Below are 21,875 nucleotides of genomic sequence, written 5' to 3' on the forward strand. Positions count from 1 at the left end.
TGAGTGAGTGAGTGAGTGAGTGAGTGAGAGACGTTGCTGATCATGGAGGTGTTTCTTCGCACCGAATTTTTTTTTAGTGAGTGTGCTCGACTGTTTCTTTTAAATCGGTGCCCCGGGAGAGATTCTGTACGTTGCTGTTGTTGAAGCGTGGAGACGTGTGGTTGAAGTGACGAGAAACAGAGCACCGGTGAGAACTCTGTGTCCGGGTCAGTTGAGCACTCCACCGGCCTGTTACACGGTGTGGCCCATTATTCTCCACAAAGTGTAAATCACTGTGACATCTGAGGGCTCACAGGAGGGTACACACACAGCAGGCGCCAGATAAGAGTACAGAGCGCGTCTGCCCTGTAATGCTGTATATACCGTATATATATATTTATTCTTACTGTGTATATATATATATATATATATGGATACTAGGGCTGTCTTAAATACTTCGAAGCTTCGTTCGATGGCACAAGCTTCGAACATAAAAAAAAATCAAAGTTAAAAATGTTTAAAAAAAATGATTTTTTATTTGTTTGCCTCCAAAATCTTGCGCCTCCATTCCAATGAAACGAAAGTAAGCGGCGCCTCGACTCCACCTCTCTACAACAAGCATGTGGAGATTATCTATCTATTATCTAACTAAAACTTATTTTGAAGAAAACCGTGGCAACGAGTCATATCCGCCCAGCCCTGAAGCGGGATACTATTGGCTAAGGGCTTCTGCTCGCAGTGCTCATGTCAACACAGGCAGTCTGCTCTAGAAGAGCGGACCTCCGTTACTGTTTAAACAATGACCCAGTCAACTATTCACTTTTAGTTTAATACATGACGAGGCATTGTCTAACGGTATCTAGCTGGCTAGCTACTGATAGCAGCTGATATCAACAAATGCTCCAGCAATAGTCGACTCGAGTGCAGTGCATAATACCTCCGTTCCCTCGTTAGCTCGCGTTAGCTAGCTCACGTTAGTCGATCTGTCCCAGTAAACTAAATTGTCTTAACGTTATCTACCGGGCTAGCAGTAGCTACAGATAGCTCCTTGATATCAATGTCTTATAACATTGATTGAATGTGTATTCTAGCTGAGGGCATGTTGAATGTGATTTGACACAAGAACAGTAACGTTATAAATGGGTCCAGCTGCATCGCCGGAGAATCCTTGCATCCTGAATGTAGGGTCTAGCTGAATATAGGGTCTAGCTGCAGGGCCGGAGAATCCTTGCTGGAGCTGGAGGCTACTCAAGTATACACACACAGACAGTGGAGCTGTTTGCAGATAGCAAGCATTTTGACTTATTGCGTGGTGGCGATGTCTCGCAGATAATACAACTACAAGTATGATTATATAATAAGGGCGGCTAGGTGGTGTAGTGGGCAAGGCACTCGCCACCAGTGTGGAGACGCTAGGATTCGCGTGTTCGAATCCAGCTCTCCACATTGTTTTCAGTTTAGCTGGTCGTCCGCAGTAATACACATTGGCCGTATTACGGGGAGGGAAAACTGAAGGGTGGGGATCGAACGTTGTGAACAAGCGACTCCTACAAGTCGGTTGGTGCGCCTGCGCAGTAGAATCAGGAAGTGTCGGGGGCAGCGTGAGCCTCCCACGCGTTACTCCTCGACACTGAGAGATCGAGCTGCGCAGGTGAAAAGATGCGACTGCTGTTACCTCAAGTACCGGAGGGGACTTGTGCTATGTATGACTTAGTCCACATTGCAGCCGGCTTGTGGGAGGCAAGAAACAGCGTTCGTGACAGGGGAGGGTTGAATTGGATGATACGAAATTGGGATGGGAGAAAATATAGAAAAATGGGAGAAAAAGTGGATCAAAAAAAAAAAGTATGATTATATAATATATATTTTATTTAAAAAAAAATTATATAAAATATATATATATATTTTTTTTTAATCAAAAAATGTTTGGCAGGTAAGAAATATGCTTGGCGGGTAGACTCTTCCCATCTACCCGCCACTGGCCGGTGAGTCAAAAAGTTAATTTCGCTCCCTGTTCACAGGACATACTTGACTCCTATAAGACTGTGCAGAATGGGGCTTAAACAAGACTCCAAATGCTCCCAATGTACAAATGGGGACGAAGGGACATTTATGCACATGTATTGGGACTGCCCACCAGTTAAGGCATTCTGGAAAGATGTGACCCAACAACTATCAAAACTTGTATCTTGGAATATACCTGTACACCCCTCGGTATTACTATTGAATGATGTTTTTGAGTTTGCAGTAAATCCACAGCTAAAGAGATTGGTTTTATCGGGTATCACAGTAGCTAAAAAGCTGATCGCATCACGCTGGTTTCAACCGGAAAAAATGTGCCGGAAAGTTTGGTTTCTTACATATCTCGATGTGATTTATCAAGAAATATCTACAGCAAGAATTCTGGGTCTCAATGAAACCAAAATGTCAATGTGGTTAGAAGTGGTGGAGAGAATAAAAGCTAGCTTATAATGGTAGTGTCTGGTTAGGTGCGAGGGATAGTGGAGGTACTTCCCAAGGTGGGGTCCGGGAGGGGGGGGTTCGAGCTGGAGCATATGTGTGTAGGTTTTTAGATAACAGGTATTAGGGGTATATCTTATATAAGATAATTAACTAAAATGTGATCTCATTGGATGTGCTCTGACAATTAATGCTTGTATATCTTATCATGTGTTGTCATGTTTGTTTATATGTTTGTTTAAAAAATAATAAAAAAATTAAATACAAAAAAAAAAAAATATGCAAAGACAATGCCCAAAAAGCCGAGTGCCAGATATGCCAGAAGAAAATGGCATATCACAACTCTACAACAACTTTGTCAAATCACCTAAAAAACTTAAGTATCGTTGTACACGACGGCGACGCCACACAAAACATTAATAAGGCTATGCCTATGCTGCTATGACTAATGTGTTACCAAGTTGGCTAATTTAATTGTAATCATCTGCTTTTGTAGGTGCATTGTCTGATATAATTATAAATTATAAATTAAATATAATATAATTGTTTGCTTGATAGACGAAGGTTGCAACATAATTATGTAATGTCATGTCGTTGGCTGTGAGAGCAGCCCCACTGCACCCAGGCAGCGCAGCCGAGTGAAACCTTGTTGGCTGCGTCACAGTCACGAAAGGGGCTACTTAATTCATTAATCCAATCCACTTTATTTATAGAGCACATTTAAAAACAACAAAGTTTACCAAAGTGATGTACAAGTCCCACAACATAAGATAAAAAAAAAAAAAAAAAAAAAAATTATTATTGTTTTTTTTTTTTTTAAGCTTCAAATTAAAATCGAAGCTTGGCCCCGAAGCTTCGATTGCCAAAAAAAGCTTCGAAGGTCAGCCCTAATGGATACATATATATATATATATATGTATCCACATCTGTCTGTATATACCTGCACATAATCCTCCTTACATATCTATATACTATAGGGGTGTAAAGGTACACGTATCCGTACCGAACCGTTTCAGTGTGTACCGTACCGTACCGAACGGCTGTGTAGTGTACCGAACGAATACAGCGGTATGTTAACCACTAACGACCGCCCACCGGGGGCTGTTTTTTTCACAATATAATATTATTATTATTATTATTAAAAAATTAAAAATACAAGTCGATTATTAATTTCAATATAGAATATTCGTTGACAGCCCTGCAAGTACAATTAGTTACTGCACACTACATCACCCCTGAGGGGAACATGGAAAGCCAAAATTTCCCCCACTGTACCGAACCTTGACTTCAAAACCGAGGTACGTACCGTACCGTGGTTTTTGTGTACCGTTACAACCCTAGTAGATATACTATCTGTACATATCCCTTTCCTACTCTTACTACTTCGCTGCTGGCCAGTATGACTTCAGTAGAAGAATCCTTCACCACTGACAGCATAGATAAAGATACGTACAAATGACAGACAGAGACTCTCTGTCATTTCTCACTAAAGTGGTGTCTGCAGGGCTGTCCATCCCAGCGGCAGTGAGAAAGTTGCTGATCGTTGTTCGGTGTCATCAAGCTGTAAATCACTCACACTGGGGACGAGAACATTAAAGAGCTGTAAAAACTAGGGGTGGGAATCACCAGAGGCCTCACGATTAGGGATGGGTACCTTTCACATTTGAACCGATACCGGTACCGGTACCTGTGAATCGATACCGGTACCCAACGGTACCTTTTTTCGGTACTTTAGTCTCAAGAAATTTAATTTACCTACCTCAGTCGTAAAAAAAAATCCAAACTTCAAATAACTACAATTTCGACAGTTTTCGGCTTGTCATTGCTCCGACTGCTTTGTTGTTGAATCAAGTCAAATCCTAGGTAAGTATAAGTATATATTGTGCGTGTGAACGTTGACATTTTTCGTTTTCTCACTTGATTCGATACTCGGTAGTACCGACGTGTTTCGGTTCGGTACCTCAAAAGTACCGAATTCGGTACCCATCCCTACTCACGATACGATACTATCACGATACGATAGTATTGCGATACTAAATATATTGCGATATGCTGAGTATTGCGATATTAATATTGCGATATATTGCGATTTATTACCTTTTTTCAACTGCAAAGTAAAACTTTGTCAACATGTTTTATCTAATAAAATAAAGTTCAGTCTGTTCATCTCACTTCAATCATTTCTATTGCAGAACATGGTATTTTCTCAAGCAGACAGATGTAAACACTGTAATCTGTGTTGCATGTGCCTAACAAACTGAACTGTTTGTATTACAGTTATATTCCAACTTAACTGAATGCACGTGTGTGTGTGTGTGTGTGTGTGTGTGTGTGTGTGTGTGTGTGTGTGTGTGTGTGTGTGTGTGTGTGTGTGTGTGTGTGGACTACTGTACTATTACAGGTATTGAAATGAACAATGCAACTTCCTTATACAATTTTTTTTTAATTTATGAATAATTAAATATCGATACTTGGCGTCCCTGTATCGATACAGTATCGCCACGCAAAGTATCGCGATACTACTACGTATCGATTTTCCACCCACCCCTAGTAAAAACATATGGGGGTGGACCGAATAGAGGACGGAGAGGCAGGAAGTAGGCTTGCCGCAGTAGTCGGTGATACCGGTGTTATCCGGTGGTCAGGCATCCACAGGTGGTGTATGCTTAAAAAAAGAGTTTTAGAGAAATAAAAGCCATTTCGGTCATTTCCGCACATCACTGCCAATGTTCATCAAATAAAAAAACTCTAACTTGTAAAATACTGTGTTATCAATACTTTAGTCAGACCATTCATATTATAAACTGAAAGTGTCTGTGTTTATACAGAGTAGCTTAAGTTTCACTTTCACTTTTCAAGTATATTTTAACTTCATGTGAAGGAGAGAAAGAAGGCTCTAGAGACGGTATGACAGGTTACACAACAATGGTGGAGGATTTGGCAATATTTCGGATATGAAAGCTTGCCCCCGATACACAGTGAAAGCTTGACTGGAGAGGAGCTCAGAGGACCAGTCCAGTAGGCTTGGGCGGTATGACGGTATTACGGTATACCAGGATATTTCGAAATCCCGCAGGTATGATTCTCAATACCGTGACGTCACAGACTGCTATTACACCGACACAGAGTTGATTGTAGTGCACAGCACGCGCCAGCAGAGGGTTACGTGGCCATCATTCTGTGAGCTAGCATTGGTACATGGCTGGTGCAGGCTAACTGGCTATCATTCTGGGAGCTAACGTTAGTAGTAGTAGGCTGGTGCGGGCTAACTGGCCATCGTTCCGGGAGCTAACGTTAGTAGTAGTAGGCTGGTGCGGGCTAACTGGCCATCGTTCTGGGAGCTAACGTTACTAGTACTAGGCTGGTGCGGGCTAACTGGCCATCGTTCCGGGAGCTAACGTTAGTAGTAGTAGGCTGGTGCGGGCTAACTGGCCATCGTTCCGGGAGCTAACGTTAGTAGTAGTAGGCTGGTGCGGGCTAACTGGCCATCGTTCCGGGAGCTAACGTTAGTAGTACTAGGCTGGTGCGGGCTAACTGGCCATCGTTCTGGGAGCTAACGTTACTAGTACTAGGCTGGTGCGGGCTAACTGGCCATCGTTCTGGGAGCTAACGTTACTAGTACTAGGCTGGTGCGGGCTAACTGGCCATCGTTCTGGGAGCTAACGTTACTAGTACTAGGCTGGTGCGGGCTAACTGGCCATCGTTCCGGGAGCTAACGTTACTAGTACTAGGCTGGTGCTGGCTAACTGGCCATCGTTCCGGGAGCTAACGTTACTAGTACTAGGCTGGTGCGGGCTAACTGGCCATCGTTCCGGGAGCTAACGTTACTAGTACTAGGCTGGTGCGGGCTAACTGGCCATTGTTTTTTTTTGCTTTTTTCTTTTCATGTCAACGTTCACACGCACAATATATGCTTACCTAGGATTTGACTTGATTCAACAACAAAGCAGTCAGAGCAATGGCAAGCCGAAAACGGTCGAAATTGTAGTTATTTGAAGTTTGGATAAATTTTTTCACGACTGAGGTAGGTAAATTAAAAAAGATGAGACTAAAGTACCGAAAAAAGGTACCGTTGGGTTCAAATGTGAAAGGTACCCATCCCTACCGCCCAAGCCTCCAGACCAGCAACAGGCTGCAGCTACATTGATCTGTCAATGAACGATAGAAGATTGACAGAAGGTATTACTGTCTGTTGGTTTATTTAAAAATTAGAACCCAACGTCAACTCTTTCTGTCCAACAAATAGATACGCCTCATTGAAAATGTATTAAAAACAGACGTAGACAGACAGACAGAGTGGATCAATGTAGCTGCATAAAATTAAAGATCAAAGTAAGCGCTCTACAGATATTTTGCATCCTTTTGTAAATTGTCCGGTGTCAAAGGTAATACCAGTGTTGTCATGGGTTTATTAATCATGGGAAATTTCACATCACCGTGGCAACCCGAGCAGGAAGATGCTCTTAACTTGCCAGAAGCAGTCAAATTACTATGATTGCATTAGATCGCACGTCAACACAAACTGCTTAGTACTGTACTTGTGCCATGCAAATAATGACAATACATTTGAATCTAATATAATCTAAATGCAAAGGCATCATAAAGGTGTCCCATATGTAATACTGCTGACACTGGCGTGGGAAATGCAATCGTGCAATTAACAGAATTGAAACAATAGTGCTGGATATGGATATCACTCTATATAAGCTATCCTCTTCATCCTCCACCCTCGGTCTGTTCGGTCCTGTGCAGAATGAAACGTGGACAAACTGAATTGAATTAGACTGAAGTTGACTAAAAAGATAGAGGCAACTTTTAAATACACTCTCGCCGTGACCTCAGGTGATTTCTGTCTGAGGCGTTTGTGTGACGGTGGGATGATTTATGAAAAGCTTCTTTCAACTTTACAAGCGTCAGCCAGACTTATTCGCCAGCACTTCTGTGGAGGCGAGGTTAAGGGAGTTCACATACCAGTCAAATCCCAGTCTAAACACCTGCATGGCAAAGACTACCTTTTCACATATGTCTCTTTCCTGTGCAAATACAAAGTCATTCCTGGCGCTCACTTTCCCCCGCCGTCCACAATTTCTACTAACCCTGACCTCGTCTCGCTTTCCGCTATTTAGGATTTCCTTTTCCAAAAGAAAAGTGTTAGGATTATCTATGTACTTTCCTGCTTTTAAGAAGTGATAAAAATAACCTTGCTATTGAAAAAATAAGTGAATTTCCGATACCACTGGGGAGTTATACTTTTATTTAATTAGAGCTGTGAATAACCATCAACGTCTGAGCTCTTTTGTCGAGCCGCTCCTCCTAATCACTCCCCGCAGATAGCGGGCCAGAGCTCTCAAGTGGTGACAGAGGAGGAGAATTCATAAGTATTTTTTGTGCTTTTTTATCCTACCTTCCCCAACTGCTATTTGTGAGAGCCTGCCAAGATCCCCAGAGGAGCGCTTAACATTTCTGTGTCTGAGGGTAATTCCATTGCATAATGGTTTAAGTCTTTCTTTGTGATGGCGGGTGGCCTGGGAGGAGGGAACTACGGAGGAGACACAAAGAGATGCAGGCGGAGAGATCATATCATTTAAAGACAGCCTGAGTTATAAGACAGGAACCCGGGCAGGTGGGCTGACATACTGTTGGGAGACGAGGTGCAAAGGCTGGCTGAGTCTGACATTACTTTTATGGTCCTCCGGTCTGTCAAAATGTACCCAGGTTGCCATGGAAACGGTTTTACTTGGGTGGGTTATTCTCGACAACAATGCCCTACTGGAATCAAAAGGTGGTTTAACGTCCAGGTCCGAAATTAAATTAGTACTTTGAACATGATCCCGGAGTCTTAGAATATTAGCTGCAACAGCTGTATTTGGATGAGCCCAGAGTACCTTGAGCCAAACTAGTGGAAAAGAGAATGTCTTTGATGATTACTGAATAAGTACGGATGAGGTCACCTCTTTCTCTCTGCGGGCAAATCATATTGGGAGTGCTAGCATGAAATCGGCTTTTAGTTCAACTGCACTATTCATGAAGAGTACAGAAAGGGTGTAGTATCAAGTAACACCAGTGATGTACAAAAAAGTTACGACATGATGTGACTGAGTGAGATTATGGTCAAATACATAAAGCTCGTACGTTAAGTGCTGGGGGAAAAGAAGGACCCTTTGAAGAGGATACTTGTTGCCACAGCTCATTATGGTCATGCAATATACCTTCTTTTTTGTATTTTTTACTTGCCATTCATGACAGTCGCGGGACAAAAACAAACTAGTCACATGTTTGTACATGGCTTAGCTCTTCTTTGGACAAGCTCGTCAAACCGGCTGGAAGTCATCTAAATTAATCTGTGGACCGTATCATGCCCGGTCCTACCGGATTTTGTCATTTGCAGGTCCGTTGACCTGTGGCTATTCAGTGTAATGTCAAACGTCAAATCCACTCTAATTAGCTGGGCAAGTCTTTAGAGGCTGAGTGATAAGCGGGTGGGTGGATGGGGGCTGGTAAGGAGGGAGTATGAGGGGGGGGGTGGGGAGGTCACCAGGCTGTGGAGGTCAGGGGTAAAAGACTCCCCCCCACCTCTCCTTTAAGAAATGCTTATTGTCTCTTGGTGCCTCTTGTGCCCCACTCTGAACTCTATAGTACTGACTAGTGGGGGATGTTATTTAACAAGGCCCGCCCATCACACTAGGGATAACCCTATATTTGTGTGTGTGTGTGTGTGTGTGTGTGTGTGTGTGTGTGTGTGTGTGTGTGTGTGTGTGTGTGTGTGTGTGTGTGTGTGTGTGAGTGTGTGTGTGTGTGAGTGAGCGCGTGTGTGTGTGTTGTGGTGTGTGTGTGTCTGTGTTATCTTACAAGGAGGTAGCCTATAGCTCCACTTCAGCACTTTAGCTGGATAAAAGAAAACAACAGTCTCCACTCAGGAACAACAAACAGGTGTTCAGTCTCCCCCAGTATCAATCTTTGGCTAAAAAACAAACAGCGCAACATAAAAGTGTGGAATTTTCATCCGAGCACATTCCACTCGCAACGGCAGCTTATTTTTCCACAGAGGGGAAAACGCTGCATACCATAATCTACTTCACGCAACACAAAAATGTTCGCCTGTTTGTCTAAAAATATACACCCAGACAGCGGCAGCTGATGAGCGAGACATGAGTAGCCGGACCTGCTGAGTGCTGAGGGAGGCACTCGCTGTCATGGAGGGACCTGCCACAGGACCCGCCCCAGTGTGTAACCAACCACGTCACGGTTCCCTCAAGCAAAGTTAGGAAAAGACATAAACTTCACTTTTCAACAAAACACCCACATTCATAAACAAGCATGCCAATCAGCCCCACTCCACACACTAACTTCACTTCACCTCTCTCTCTCTCTCTCTCTCTCTCTCTCTCTCTCTCTCTCTCTCTCTCTCTTTCTCTCTCTCTCTCTCTCTCTCTCTCTCTCTCTCTCTCTCTCTCTTTCTCTCTCTCTCTCTCTCTCCCCTCTCTCTCTCTCTCTCTCCCCCCCTCTCTCTCTCTCTCTCTCTCCCTCTCTCTCTCTCTCTCTCTCTCTCTCTCTCTCTCTCTCTCTCTCCCTTAATCATGGAAGTCAAGCCCGGCCAATTTTAGGGGAGCGTGTCTGTGTGTGGTATGAGGTCCCACAAGTGCAAGCAAGCATGAGGTTTCCTGGTCGTCGGCTCTCTGGAATGCTTGACTTGACAGAACGGTCCAGCCAGAACCACTTCAATGGGCAGGCCTAGCAATCCACCCAGGGCAGAGGTGACGAGAAGCACACACACACGGTTAATGGAGTCAGTCCCACAGAGCCAAGCCCACCCCCCCCTTAAAATGAAAGTCAGAAAGTCAGTGTAATAAATATGAGCAGGGACTACAAGTGTGTGTGTGGGGGGGGGGGGGGGGGGGGGGGGGGGGGGGGGGTTGAGAGTATAGATGGGTTGACATCATCTCTGAGAGATTTGAACGAAAACACCAAGCCACAGCATCCAAGCTGTCTAGGCCTTCTCAGAGTCTGTCTGTGAGGGGGGGGGGGGGGGTCTGGAGGAGGAATGAGCAAGGAAGCCTTTGAAATGTGCTCTATAATTAGCAGAGGCACTATATCAATGGCAGGTTGTCTGGACCTGCAGAAATATGCCCACAGTTCAGATAATGAAAGAGGGAAGAGAAAAAGTAGAGCCTCTTTATCCAGACCATAAACCCTTGGTGTGATCTGAAATACGCTGCATCTCTGCATATATGAGGCGTTGGTAATTCAGCTCTCTTTTTCATGTAGTTAAAAGTGGGAATTTCACTTCCCAGTTAACTCATTCTGTGCCAACCACGTATTATTACGTGTTTGCTCGCCAACCGTTGAGCGCCAAACACGTTATATTACATTTTTAGATAATTTTTTAAATTTTAATATTCTATACACTATCACGGACCTTGGTGTTATCATTGGAACTCATTCTGAGACCCAGAGAGTGCAATGCCGGCCAAATCCTGCTAAGTGGCAGTATCGCCTACCCTTTGAAACCTTATTGCACACTGTGTGTTACATTTTATATGGTCCGGGCGGAGAATTTGCATATTTTGTGCCATTTCATGTCAGGGACCCGATGGATATCAATACTGGAAATCGCGATCAGACAATTGGAATATTCATTTTGGAATAACTCCTAGCAAAGGTAAGGACTATATGACATCAATCCTACAATGATTTCACATCGATCGCAACAATCAACGTATGTAGTATTCAAAACGTATGCTGTTGCTGACGATCAGAGCATCACAAAACGACCCCCCCCCCCTTTTGATGCCTTTATGATGAAACATAATACCTATTATATACCTTTGATTTGGAAATAATATCGTGTCCAGGAGAGCAACACGAACAACTTTAGCAAAATGCACATAGCGCTCCATGATAACTCAGCTTCCAGGAATTAACCCGGATCACTCTGAAACAATTTTTTTTTACATATTGGATTACAAATAGTGTCTGTCAAATGAGCCGGACTATTTTCTCCATACCTATAATATAGAATTTACAATAGATCCGCAAAGACCATGAAAGGTCGTGAAAATAGGGAATGGAAAGCTGGCGCTAGAGAGCAGAGATAGGGCGTGGCTATGGCATTGAATGAGTTAAGTGGAAGGCGGAGGGTGAAACGACGTCAGGAAAGGCCGGTAGGGTTGCGTTTTGATCACAGAGGTGGTGGTCTTAACCGCTGCACCGGCTCTTGACACAACTTAAAACTCATATCTCTCGCCTTTTCTCTTCCCCTCCTTCGTATTCGATAAACCACCACCATTAAACACGCCTACCATGTGAACATGCGAGAAAAAAACACCCTACTATCGGATCTTGCGTACATCCCAAATTGACGGACGCAAAATGCTCATGTGTGCTTTCCTTCTACGCCGGTCTATCATAAACTATGAGAGCGACTGACATTGATGGTGGGATTGACTGCTTATCGATTCCTTTGTGACAACATCACTTAGTAAATCAGAAACACAGTAATGGCTGGATTGGGTCAATGAAAATGACAGAAAGGCTGCCAGCTTGGTAATGTAGTTATGTGGGCTAACCCCACCTCACTGGGAGCTCCAAGTGGCATAGATGAACGCCGGGAACTTTCATTCCAGGCCACTGAGGCTCACAGAACTGCAAGCAAATCACTCTACTGAAACGGTACAGCCAGCCCTGGGTCTCTGCCTCCATTTGCTACAACGGGGGGAGGGCAGAGAATGAAAACTCACAGAGACAGCGAGGAAGGTAACTGAAGAACTTAAACGCACACCACGGCACACAATCTCACTCCTGGGCTTGCTGCTCCAGAGCTGTAACAGAAATGCGGCACAGCGGAGTGGACCATACAAAAGCGGAGCGGACCATGCGAAAGGTTAGAGCCTCTCAGCTGTTACTATCAAAGGGTTCTATTACCTAGAGTTACTATGCAGAGCAGTGGGAAAGTATAGCAGCCCTGGACTATTCCAAAGTGTTACGTAACAGTAGAGTAGGAGGTGGGGAGGGGCGGACAAGCGTGTAAATAGACTAACATGCATGTCATCAAATTACCTTATTACTATGACATTAATCCTCAAGCGTTTGATGGACAGATTCCCATTTCAGAATGCACGCTAAACATCTTCCACAATGCACTGGGTCAAAGAAGCCACTGTATGTCTGGCCAAGTAGGCCGATTTCTTATAATGCAAGCATTCAAAATGAAACTATAAAATTTACCTGGCCTGCTGGAAAGTATTCACTCATTTAATTAGTTGCAATCAATTCATTAGGCATTATATCAAATGTCATGTGGTGACTCACTTATCACGCACAATTGGTGCAGACATTCACTGGGCTTAAAGGAGCACTCACTCCGCTCCTCAAGTCCAGCGAATGTCTGCACCAATTGTACGTGATAAGTGAGTCACCACAATCATATCATTAAGGCAAAACACTAAATTCCGCTCATTTGTTATGATGTTAAGGCTGTGTAACAGTAACTAACCAGTGTCAGGACTGAATTAAATAAGTGATGCCTGACTGGAGATAATCTGATTCTCCAGTTCTGATGAGCGATGACATTTGGGTACAGACATGATTACTTTGAGTTCTCTAAAAACGCCAGGGGCACAAATAAGTGAAGCGGAGCTGAAAAATCATCCACAGGCACTGTTGCATTTGTAAACAGGTTTTATGACGTCAGACCTTTGCTACGCTGCTATTCAATATAGGCTGCTAACAGCTATGACTCTTTGACAACAGAATCTCTTGTTTCAAGCACCTTCGTGGTAAAAACACAACATACACTTTGCTTTCATATCAACAACAGAGTGATGAGAAGTGAATTACAACTGGTGTGAGTGATGGTAAACTATGCTGAATGTATGACTATGTACCTGCAACCAACACGGTGGTTCGATGAACACTCTGACCTCATATGACATCATATTTCAACAAGCATTACATATGAATACAAAATTACCAGGTGTATATCCAGAAGGGGGGGGGAATCTACTTCACAATATGATATATGACCTTATGAAGTATGTTGGAGCTATAAACTTCAAATGCATTTAGTAATACAATAAAATAATGTCACTTCATCACATGCAGACAGTCCTGCCCCTGTGTACTGGTTCAATATATATATATATATATATATATATATATATATATATATATATATATATATATATATATATATATATATATATATATATATATATATATATATAATATGGTATTTATAGTTGCACATACTCTCTGATTTACTTAACTTTACACTCTGTATATAAAACTGTTGTATACCATGTAGATAATATGCAATATTCTGTATATAACTTACATACATATAGCACACAACCCGTCCTCTGTCAACCACCATGCACAACGGTGTGGGTCTTTAACTGTTCCCTTTTTATTTATCCTGTGTACTTATCTAATCTTTTTTCAAATTCCAATGCTGTGTTTTGTATTATTTTTTTTTTTTTTTTTTTTTACTTCTATCCTGTATTCATTCTTGTACTGTTGGAGCTGCTGTTGTGACTCAGTTGCCCCGTGGGGATGAATGAAGTACGGTAGTTATCTATCAATTCAGCCCAGTGTTCCGCGTCAGTATCTGCCGTGGTCTGTGCGAGAAGGAATGTGGTCAGCCAGCCAGCCATGCGTTCTTCTTGGACAAGAAAACCAGGAAAGGCCACTGTCTGCCACAAGTATTATAGCTTCCTCTACACTGGCGGCTGGTGTAACTCAAAACCCACCAGTCAGAGCATCCTAACCTGGGAATAAGCACTATCAAGGGCCTGGCCTGTGCTGAAAACGTCTTGATACCTGGGAATAAGCACTATCAAGGGCTTAGCCTGTGCTGAAAATGTCTTGATACCTGGGAATAAGCACTATCAAGGGCCTGGCCTGTGCTGAGGACGTCTTGATACCTGGGAAAAAGCTTTATCAAGGGCCTGGCCTGTGCTGAAAACTGAGGACGTCTGATGGGAGTCACACACACAGAGACATTGATGGGGTGTCACAAGATGGCTGTCCAAACAACATAGGAGACAGAGATTCAGGCCAGACGCCTTCCTGGTGTATGTGGGTGTGTGCATGTGTGTGTGTGCATGTGTGTGTGTGTGTGTGTGTGTGTGTGTGTGTGTGTGTGTGTGTGTGTGTGTGTGTGTGTGTGTGTGTGTGTGTGTGTGTGTCTGCGTGTGTGTGTGTGTGTGTGTGTGTGTGTGTGTCTGCGTGTGCATGTGAGAATGAGAGAGAGAGAGAGAGAGAGAGAGAGAGAGAGAGAGAGAGAGAGAGAGAGAGAGAGAGAGAGAGAGAGAGAGAAAGAAAGATATATATATAGAGAGAGAGCAGTCAGAGGAAGAGAGAGAGAGGGAGAGAGAGACAAAGTGTCTGTCTGTAGCTTAGGGTCAAAGATGGTCTAAGAGAAACCCAAAGACCACCATGTTAAATTTGTTTTTATTGTGCAGTATTCATTCATTTATGTATTGTCTATAATGACTTTCTTCAAAAAGACAACATTGTTCTCAATGGGAGCTCCCAGTCTGAATAATGGTCCTTAATCAATACACCTATTGTAAAAATAATATACATAGTAGGTAGCCTATACCAAATCACTTAGTTTCTCTAGACAGACCTGTTGAATGTCAGCATATCTCAGGGACAGTTACTGTTCTTCACAAGAGAGACAGTGTGTTTAGGCTACTTCTTTGTCCAAATCGGGCAACTATTTCTGGGACAGAGAGAAAGTGAGTGTGGGGGAGAAAGTGAGTAAGTGGCTGCACTTCCAGCAAACCACATTTGACCCAGTTGCGTCAGCAGCGTGCCCCACATAGGAAAACAACAACACCTCCGTACAAATATTACCCCGCTGGGAATAGGCTCGTTATTTACTGCATTACACGCCAAAGTGTGTGGTAGTGGTGGTTGGTTAGTGACATGAACCAAAACAGACTAACCGCTTATATGGATAGAGAAAAAAGGGGGTGGTTTACAGACAATGGGCGGAGCCTGCGATACCTTACCAATGGGTCGATAAATTATTCTGCATAATCCAATATGGCAGAGCCGCAGTTGTGTGTCCTTCAGCGGCGGTCATCCGTCACAGCCACGTGACATCGTAAAAACCCACCACCCACACCCACCATGCTCCCAGCCTTGAACCACTGCCATTTGCACTAATTGTCATTCAGATTAGGGAGGGCTCTGTTGTTTAAGGGGGGTGGTGGAGGTGTGGGGGGGGTCGTATTAATATGAAAAGGACCATTAACAGTAATTAGCCTTTTCCAGCCTGAAGGAGTTATCTGGTAACCTAGCAAGCAGCAGAGCTGCAGTGAGCTCTGTTGAGATGGGTTTTCATCCGTTTGATCTATTGTGATCTCTAAGGATGCGATTCAATGATATTTACTCAAAGATGGGGGTATGACTAATGCATGTACACAGCTGGAGTTGGTGCTGTCGAAGAGGGGCGAGTATATGGTAACCCCACCTACTGTGTATTTCAATGGTAATGAGGGCTGATGGCTGGCCATATTCTAAATAGCCAGGTAAAAGGTGAGTGCATACATCTGTCTTCAACCACACCACTGGTGTCACCTCCTCTCCTGTAGGGTGAGTGACACGAGTCATAAAACATTATCAAGACGTGTTCCGATCAGAAATGTATCCACTGCATCATGAACATCAATGTGGCTTTCCCAGACTATTTTGTGTAAAAAGAGCAGTGAGGTTAGAAGTTGTCTGAACCTCTGGATCTTCTGCAGGTGAAAAGATAATGTGTTTTTCTTTCCGATACACAATCAGATGGCCACTTAGAAGTGTCGGCTTAAATCATACTTTAACGGGTGTAGTCTAAAATCGAAGTAGATAACTCAAATTATATATTAATTATATATCACCCAAGTCCACGGGTAGACAGACAACTCAGTTGTCAAAGTTGATAAAGTCTGTGTGAGTTATGGGAACACAACCCCGATTGACCTTTTCGCGGAGAGCAGCTGTTTAAGCAGAGTCTCGTCTGTATTTGAGTCTGGGTCTTTATGAGTGAAGCTGATAAATACCCCCAGGCTAGAACAACCCGGACCCATTCTCACAGGCCACAGGAAAGAAAAGGCTTCAGGAACATGTAGGAACATGCAGCACCTAATCAGAGAATGGGTACTTCCTCTGAGTTGCGTCCAAGCGCGGATCGTTTTGACTGGTGGACACAACATCTGAGGGCGCTGAGGTGCACACGTTTCACAAGTGGTTCCTTGATGCGTCCTGGATAGTGGTGAACAGACACACACACACACACGCACAGTCGCACACACACATAGAAGAAGTTCTAAGAGGACACACACACATGCACGTGTGAATGCACCCACACATGTAAGAGTTCTGTAAGGACACACACACAAATCAAACATCACCCGCAGTGACTCCAAGGGGCCACCATGGACTGAGTCCGAACCACATGCTGTGCTATCAGCGTAATGAATTCAAACTCCCTTGCAGCAAAGGAATGTAATATCTCCATTAAACCACCAAAAACAGTATTGACTATTCTCTTAACTCACTTTACCAGACACAAAGGTTGAGGGACCTATCAGCTTAAACCAATGTGTTGAAATGAGATCAATCACCCAGGATGGCGGAGCAGCCTCTTAATCTTTCAATCAATTTTATTGAACAAATCTTTACCCCAAAGTGGGGTCCGGGGACCTCTATGGGCCCTTCAGTGGATTGTAGGGGTCCCCAGCAAAATGAGGAATAGTTTGATTGTACTAGCAGTGCCAGTGCTTTAGCAGTTCCCTGAATGAGAGAATGTAGTCAGTGAGGACAAACCAAAGCTTTCACTCTCTCCACTGTTACCCACCTAATGGGCACTTATACAATTATGTAGGCCTGCTAAAATAATCATATCTGGCAACAACTATCCAAACTTCTCAGTTCTCAGATGGAGGTCCTCAAGACAAAAAAAAAGTTTGAAAGATTTTAGAAAAAAGCACTCATGCCTATAGATCCGTTACCTTCATTGCGGCAGCTCTAATACATAATTATGCTATTACTGTGGTGACCGTGTCTCCTCATCGACAAGTAGAAGAGCTTTAAAAAACTACTTTGAAAGTGCTATGTAGAGTCAGACGTGCTTGAGACAAGAAGGGATGGGAGGAACACAGGTAGTTATTATTTCCCGCCAGGGCCATGTACCTTTTGGCAAAGTTACCTTGTCCCAGCGGGTTATAGCTCATTGCAAATAAAGAGCATTTATGACCTAGTGTGGCAAAGTAAACCGCTATGTTGAGGAAAGAATGGGGAGGCGGTTATGACTATCTCAGAATTCTACCATTTATGAGCGGTCTGCCTCACACCGCAACAACTAGGCTACACGCCCCTCCATAGATGTACTGAAATGGGACGGGACGAAAACACGAGCACATGACGATCGTCTTTGTGCGGTGGACTTCAAACCATCAATATATTCCATTTAAACAAGTACGATAAAGAACTCGTATCCAGTCAAAAAAAAAGCTGAACATAATCTATAACTCCGAAGATGGAAATGGCAAAGCGTGACTCCTAGACTTCCCGGCTACTTGCTTGGTCCCCAGCGGACCGACTGACTGTGCGCGTGTGTACACAGTTCCCCACAAATGAATAAGTGGTGTGGACTAGTACTCACGCACTGCCTCCTGCTTAGGGTCCAACACGGAGGTGCTCTGCTGGATTCTAACTATCTTGTTCTGAAGTCCTCGAACCCGATGGTTGGTTGACATAAGGTCGTCCTCCAGCTCCTGGAAGATAGAGCAGGCGTGCCTGGCCAGGTCCGAGAGCTGCCGCAAGGTCCGAGAAAGAGCCACATTGTTGATGGAGCAAAGATCCTCGAAAAGCAAGCCCTCTTCATTTGGGATAGAATGCCTGCAAAGTAACTGGGGTTCCACGATGCGTTTGGCAAATGGCATGTTGACATGGACCCGGTGATAAATCCACTAAAAGAAACTGTCCCAAGAATGAGGAAAAACAGTTCTCGCCCGCCCCCCCCCTTAATCCAATTTTTCGAAATTCAGCTGTTGATGCCCCATCCTTTCATTCTCCAACACCGGTAGGCACACGCAGTGAGAGCACTCTCCGGGTCCTCGTTGTTCCTCTGGTCCTCAGCTGCCTGGCGGTGGTATGTTTTTTACTCCAAAGTAGAGGTGGTTTTAAAAAAGACAATGCCAAAACCCGGCGCGCAGCGCAGTTTGTACTGGATCCGGACTCCACCGATTTACAGCCTCCCAGTAGCTACGGCTGCCGTGTACTGCTACAGAGAACGTGATGCCTGGACATGATAGAGACTGTGTGTGTGTGGATTCTGCTTCACAACCAGGGTTATTATAGACTTGTATTATTGATTCGTTTTAATTTTTGTTTAGTTTATATCTCCACAGGCGGACGCCTGGGGGGAGATCATGTAATCGGTTTGGGTTGCAATTGGTTGCAATTGGGTTGTACTGTGCAGTTGAGTTAGCCAGGGTGACCATATTTTGATTTCCAAAAAAGAGGACATGCTGGCCCCAGCCTCGAGATACTTAATGATACTTTGCACAATTGAAGCGGGCATGGCCACCTTCATTTCACTATGTCTTGTGTATGTACTGTACTGTATGTGACAAATAAACCTTATGAGGGCCGATGGTCCACTCTACTGGTTAAAGTTGCTTACTCGTGAGTAATACGTTCATTGATAAAGAGAAATAATGTCCACAGCCGCTCCGGTGTAAAACAAAGATATCCAAATGGTTTATTTCTCTTCATCATGTGACATCACAAATGTTCTAGAATGTTCTATTAATGAAAATAAGACGGTTCAATGACTTTATCTAAATCCAATCAATATTCCTAATGCCTTTCAATGTAAGGTTATAAAAAATAAACATATAAACATTCATATAATACAATAACCTAAATATACAGCTAAGCCCCATTGTATTCTGAAATGTAGACTTTAACAGTGTAGGCAACTAAGCCAATAGAAATAAGGTGTATAACTCATGAGTGCTTTGGCTCCTACAAACCTCTTGAATCTTGAATCTACTCAAAGTTTACTCAAAGATGCCTTTATTGTTTTAACCTCTTAACATGCACCCAGAAAAGCGTCAATTTTTTTTTCTTGAACTTGAGGACTGCATACTTTTTTTGCAAAGCTTATCTTTATACGTTATGCTTATAGCACATGCATAAGCCTGGTCTCTTTTGAAAGATAACATTCTGAAGTTACTAATGCAAAAAAGGAAAATAACTTTTAGTGCTAATGAAATAGAGTAGCATATAGGTCTGAACTTGAGTTGAATGTGAACTTGTGTATTGTACTCACATTTTCCTGCAGTGGTTGCAATATCCCAAATTTAACCACATAACATGCGCCCAGAAAAGTGGAAATTGTTTTACTTGAACTTGAGGACTGCATACTTTTTTTGCAAAGTTTATCTTTATACGTTATGCTTATAGCACATGCATAAGCCTGGTCTCTTTTGAAAGATAACATTCTTGTGTTTTATTTTTTTTATTATTTTTTAAACAAACATATAAACAAACATGACAACACACGATAAGATATACAAGCATTATTAACAGTGCACATCCAATGAAATCACCATATAGTTAAATGTCTTATACAGGATATACCCCCAATACCTGCTATCTAATACCCTACACACATATGCTCTAGCTCGTACCCCCCCCCCCTCCCGGACCCCCCATTGGATAATCCATCCATTATCCCTCGCTCCTAACCAGACACTACCATTATATGCTAGCTTTTATTATCTCCACCACTTCTAACCACATTGTCATTTTGGATTCATTGAGACCCAAAATTCTAGCTGTAGATATTTCTTGATAAATCACATCGAGATATGTAATAATCCAGACCTTTCGGCAAATTTTTTCCGGTTGGAACCATCGTGATGCTATCAGCTTTTTAGCCGCTGTGATACCCGATAAAACCAATCTCTTTAGAAAGATAACATTCTGAAGTTTCGTACACAATAAAGAAAAATCACTTTTAGTGCTAATGAGTAACATAGGGCTGAACATGAGTTGAACTTGAACTTGTGTACTCTAGTTTTTGTGTAGTAGTTGCAATATTCCAAAATAATATATATATATGTTTTGTATAAACTGGAAAACACAGCAAATCCATAGCCTGAAGTCTTATCCAAATGTTATAAAAATCCATTCAGAAATGAGTCTTATAGACTAGAGACATCCGGGTAAACCGTGTGTCAAGAAAAAAGGTCTCCATCTCTCTATTTCCTCATCCAAGTAAATTAATTCAGAATTTTTATCACTTGATCCTGTCTTCGCTTGTCAATTTTCACCTAGATCCCTGATTCGCACACCCCCACATGGGATATCGCTGGAAAGCTATACACTCATTGTTGGCTACAAGTTACAATGCTGACCAATAATTCTAGCAATCGGCGGATGATTGACTTCTGGAGCCTCTGGAGTCCGGGGTGATAATCTGGCGCGCAAAAAGTCGCACGCCTGACATATCGGCATGTAACTCGAGAACCGAGGCACGGAGTTTGGCGATTCTGATGGCATTCGAACGGCAACAAATATCGCTTTAATTCGGTAATTTATGTTCGGCGAAAAATGCAGTCCCGAGCCTTCAGATGCTCACAAAGGGCCGTGAAACTGAAACTGAAAAACAATGAAACCCGGACATTTCCATGAATTTATAAAACCACCCCTGGACGCGTCTATTCGAAAGGCAACCGGTTTATGCGTTTTGCGAATCTGATTGGCCACTGACGTTTCTGGTCATGTGACATGTGCGCCCAATCGTGTGACGCACCCATTTCCGCCTCGACCAGGAGCAAACTACCTAACGCCTAGTTTATCACTTAAGCTTAGGCGACTCTTTCGAAGTTGGTTAAGGTTAGAGTTTGGAATCAGGGTTGGCGTTCTATCGCCATGCTCTAAGACAAACTCTAACCTTAACCAACTTCGAAAGAGTGCCTAAGCTTAACCGGCGAAAGAACTTGCCATCACACGATTGGTGCGACCAGAAACAGCAGTGGCCAATCAGAGCGCAAAACGCGAACATGGAAGCATGAAAAGAGGACGCGTCCAGGCAAAAGAGGACGTTTGGTCACCCTAAGTTACACCAGAGAATGCATCGCACACCGAAGTAATTTAGAAGCTGCACCGGGCTGCCCCTGGGCATAACTACGGATCACCGGAGGCTATATGTTGCTTTATCTTGGCATACAAGGGCTTGCTCTAAGTGTAAGAGGATTGAATTGATTGATTGAAAAGTTTATTAACAGATTGCAGAATGGGTACAGTACAGTACAGCTCAATACATACAATTGTTAAGGGGATGCAGACCAGAGAAAGACTTTCGTCTTGTTTACATCAGGGTCCCCCATTTTCAATTCATCATAACATATATGACATACATGACATACAGA

General features: G+C 43.2%; 1 protein-coding gene across 1 annotated transcript in view; it reads right to left on the minus strand.

The window, feature by feature from the left end:
• nhsa (Nance-Horan syndrome a (congenital cataracts and dental anomalies)) overlaps positions 1–18,425 on the minus strand; it is an 83,241-nt gene extending 64,816 nt beyond the window's left edge. Inside the window, exon 1 of the mRNA XM_084309085.1 lies at positions 18,095–18,425. Coding sequence (XP_084165211.1) covers positions 18,095–18,374 — 280 coding nt within the window. The 5' untranslated portion in view covers positions 18,375–18,425. The remainder of the gene's footprint in view (positions 1–18,094) is intronic.
• Positions 18,426–21,875: the final 3,450 nt, after the last annotated feature.

This window comes from Notolepis coatsorum, assembly GCF_963971535.1.
Source record: "Notolepis coatsorum genome assembly, chromosome: 2".
NCBI lineage: Eukaryota > Metazoa > Chordata > Actinopteri > Aulopiformes > Paralepididae > Notolepis > Notolepis coatsorum.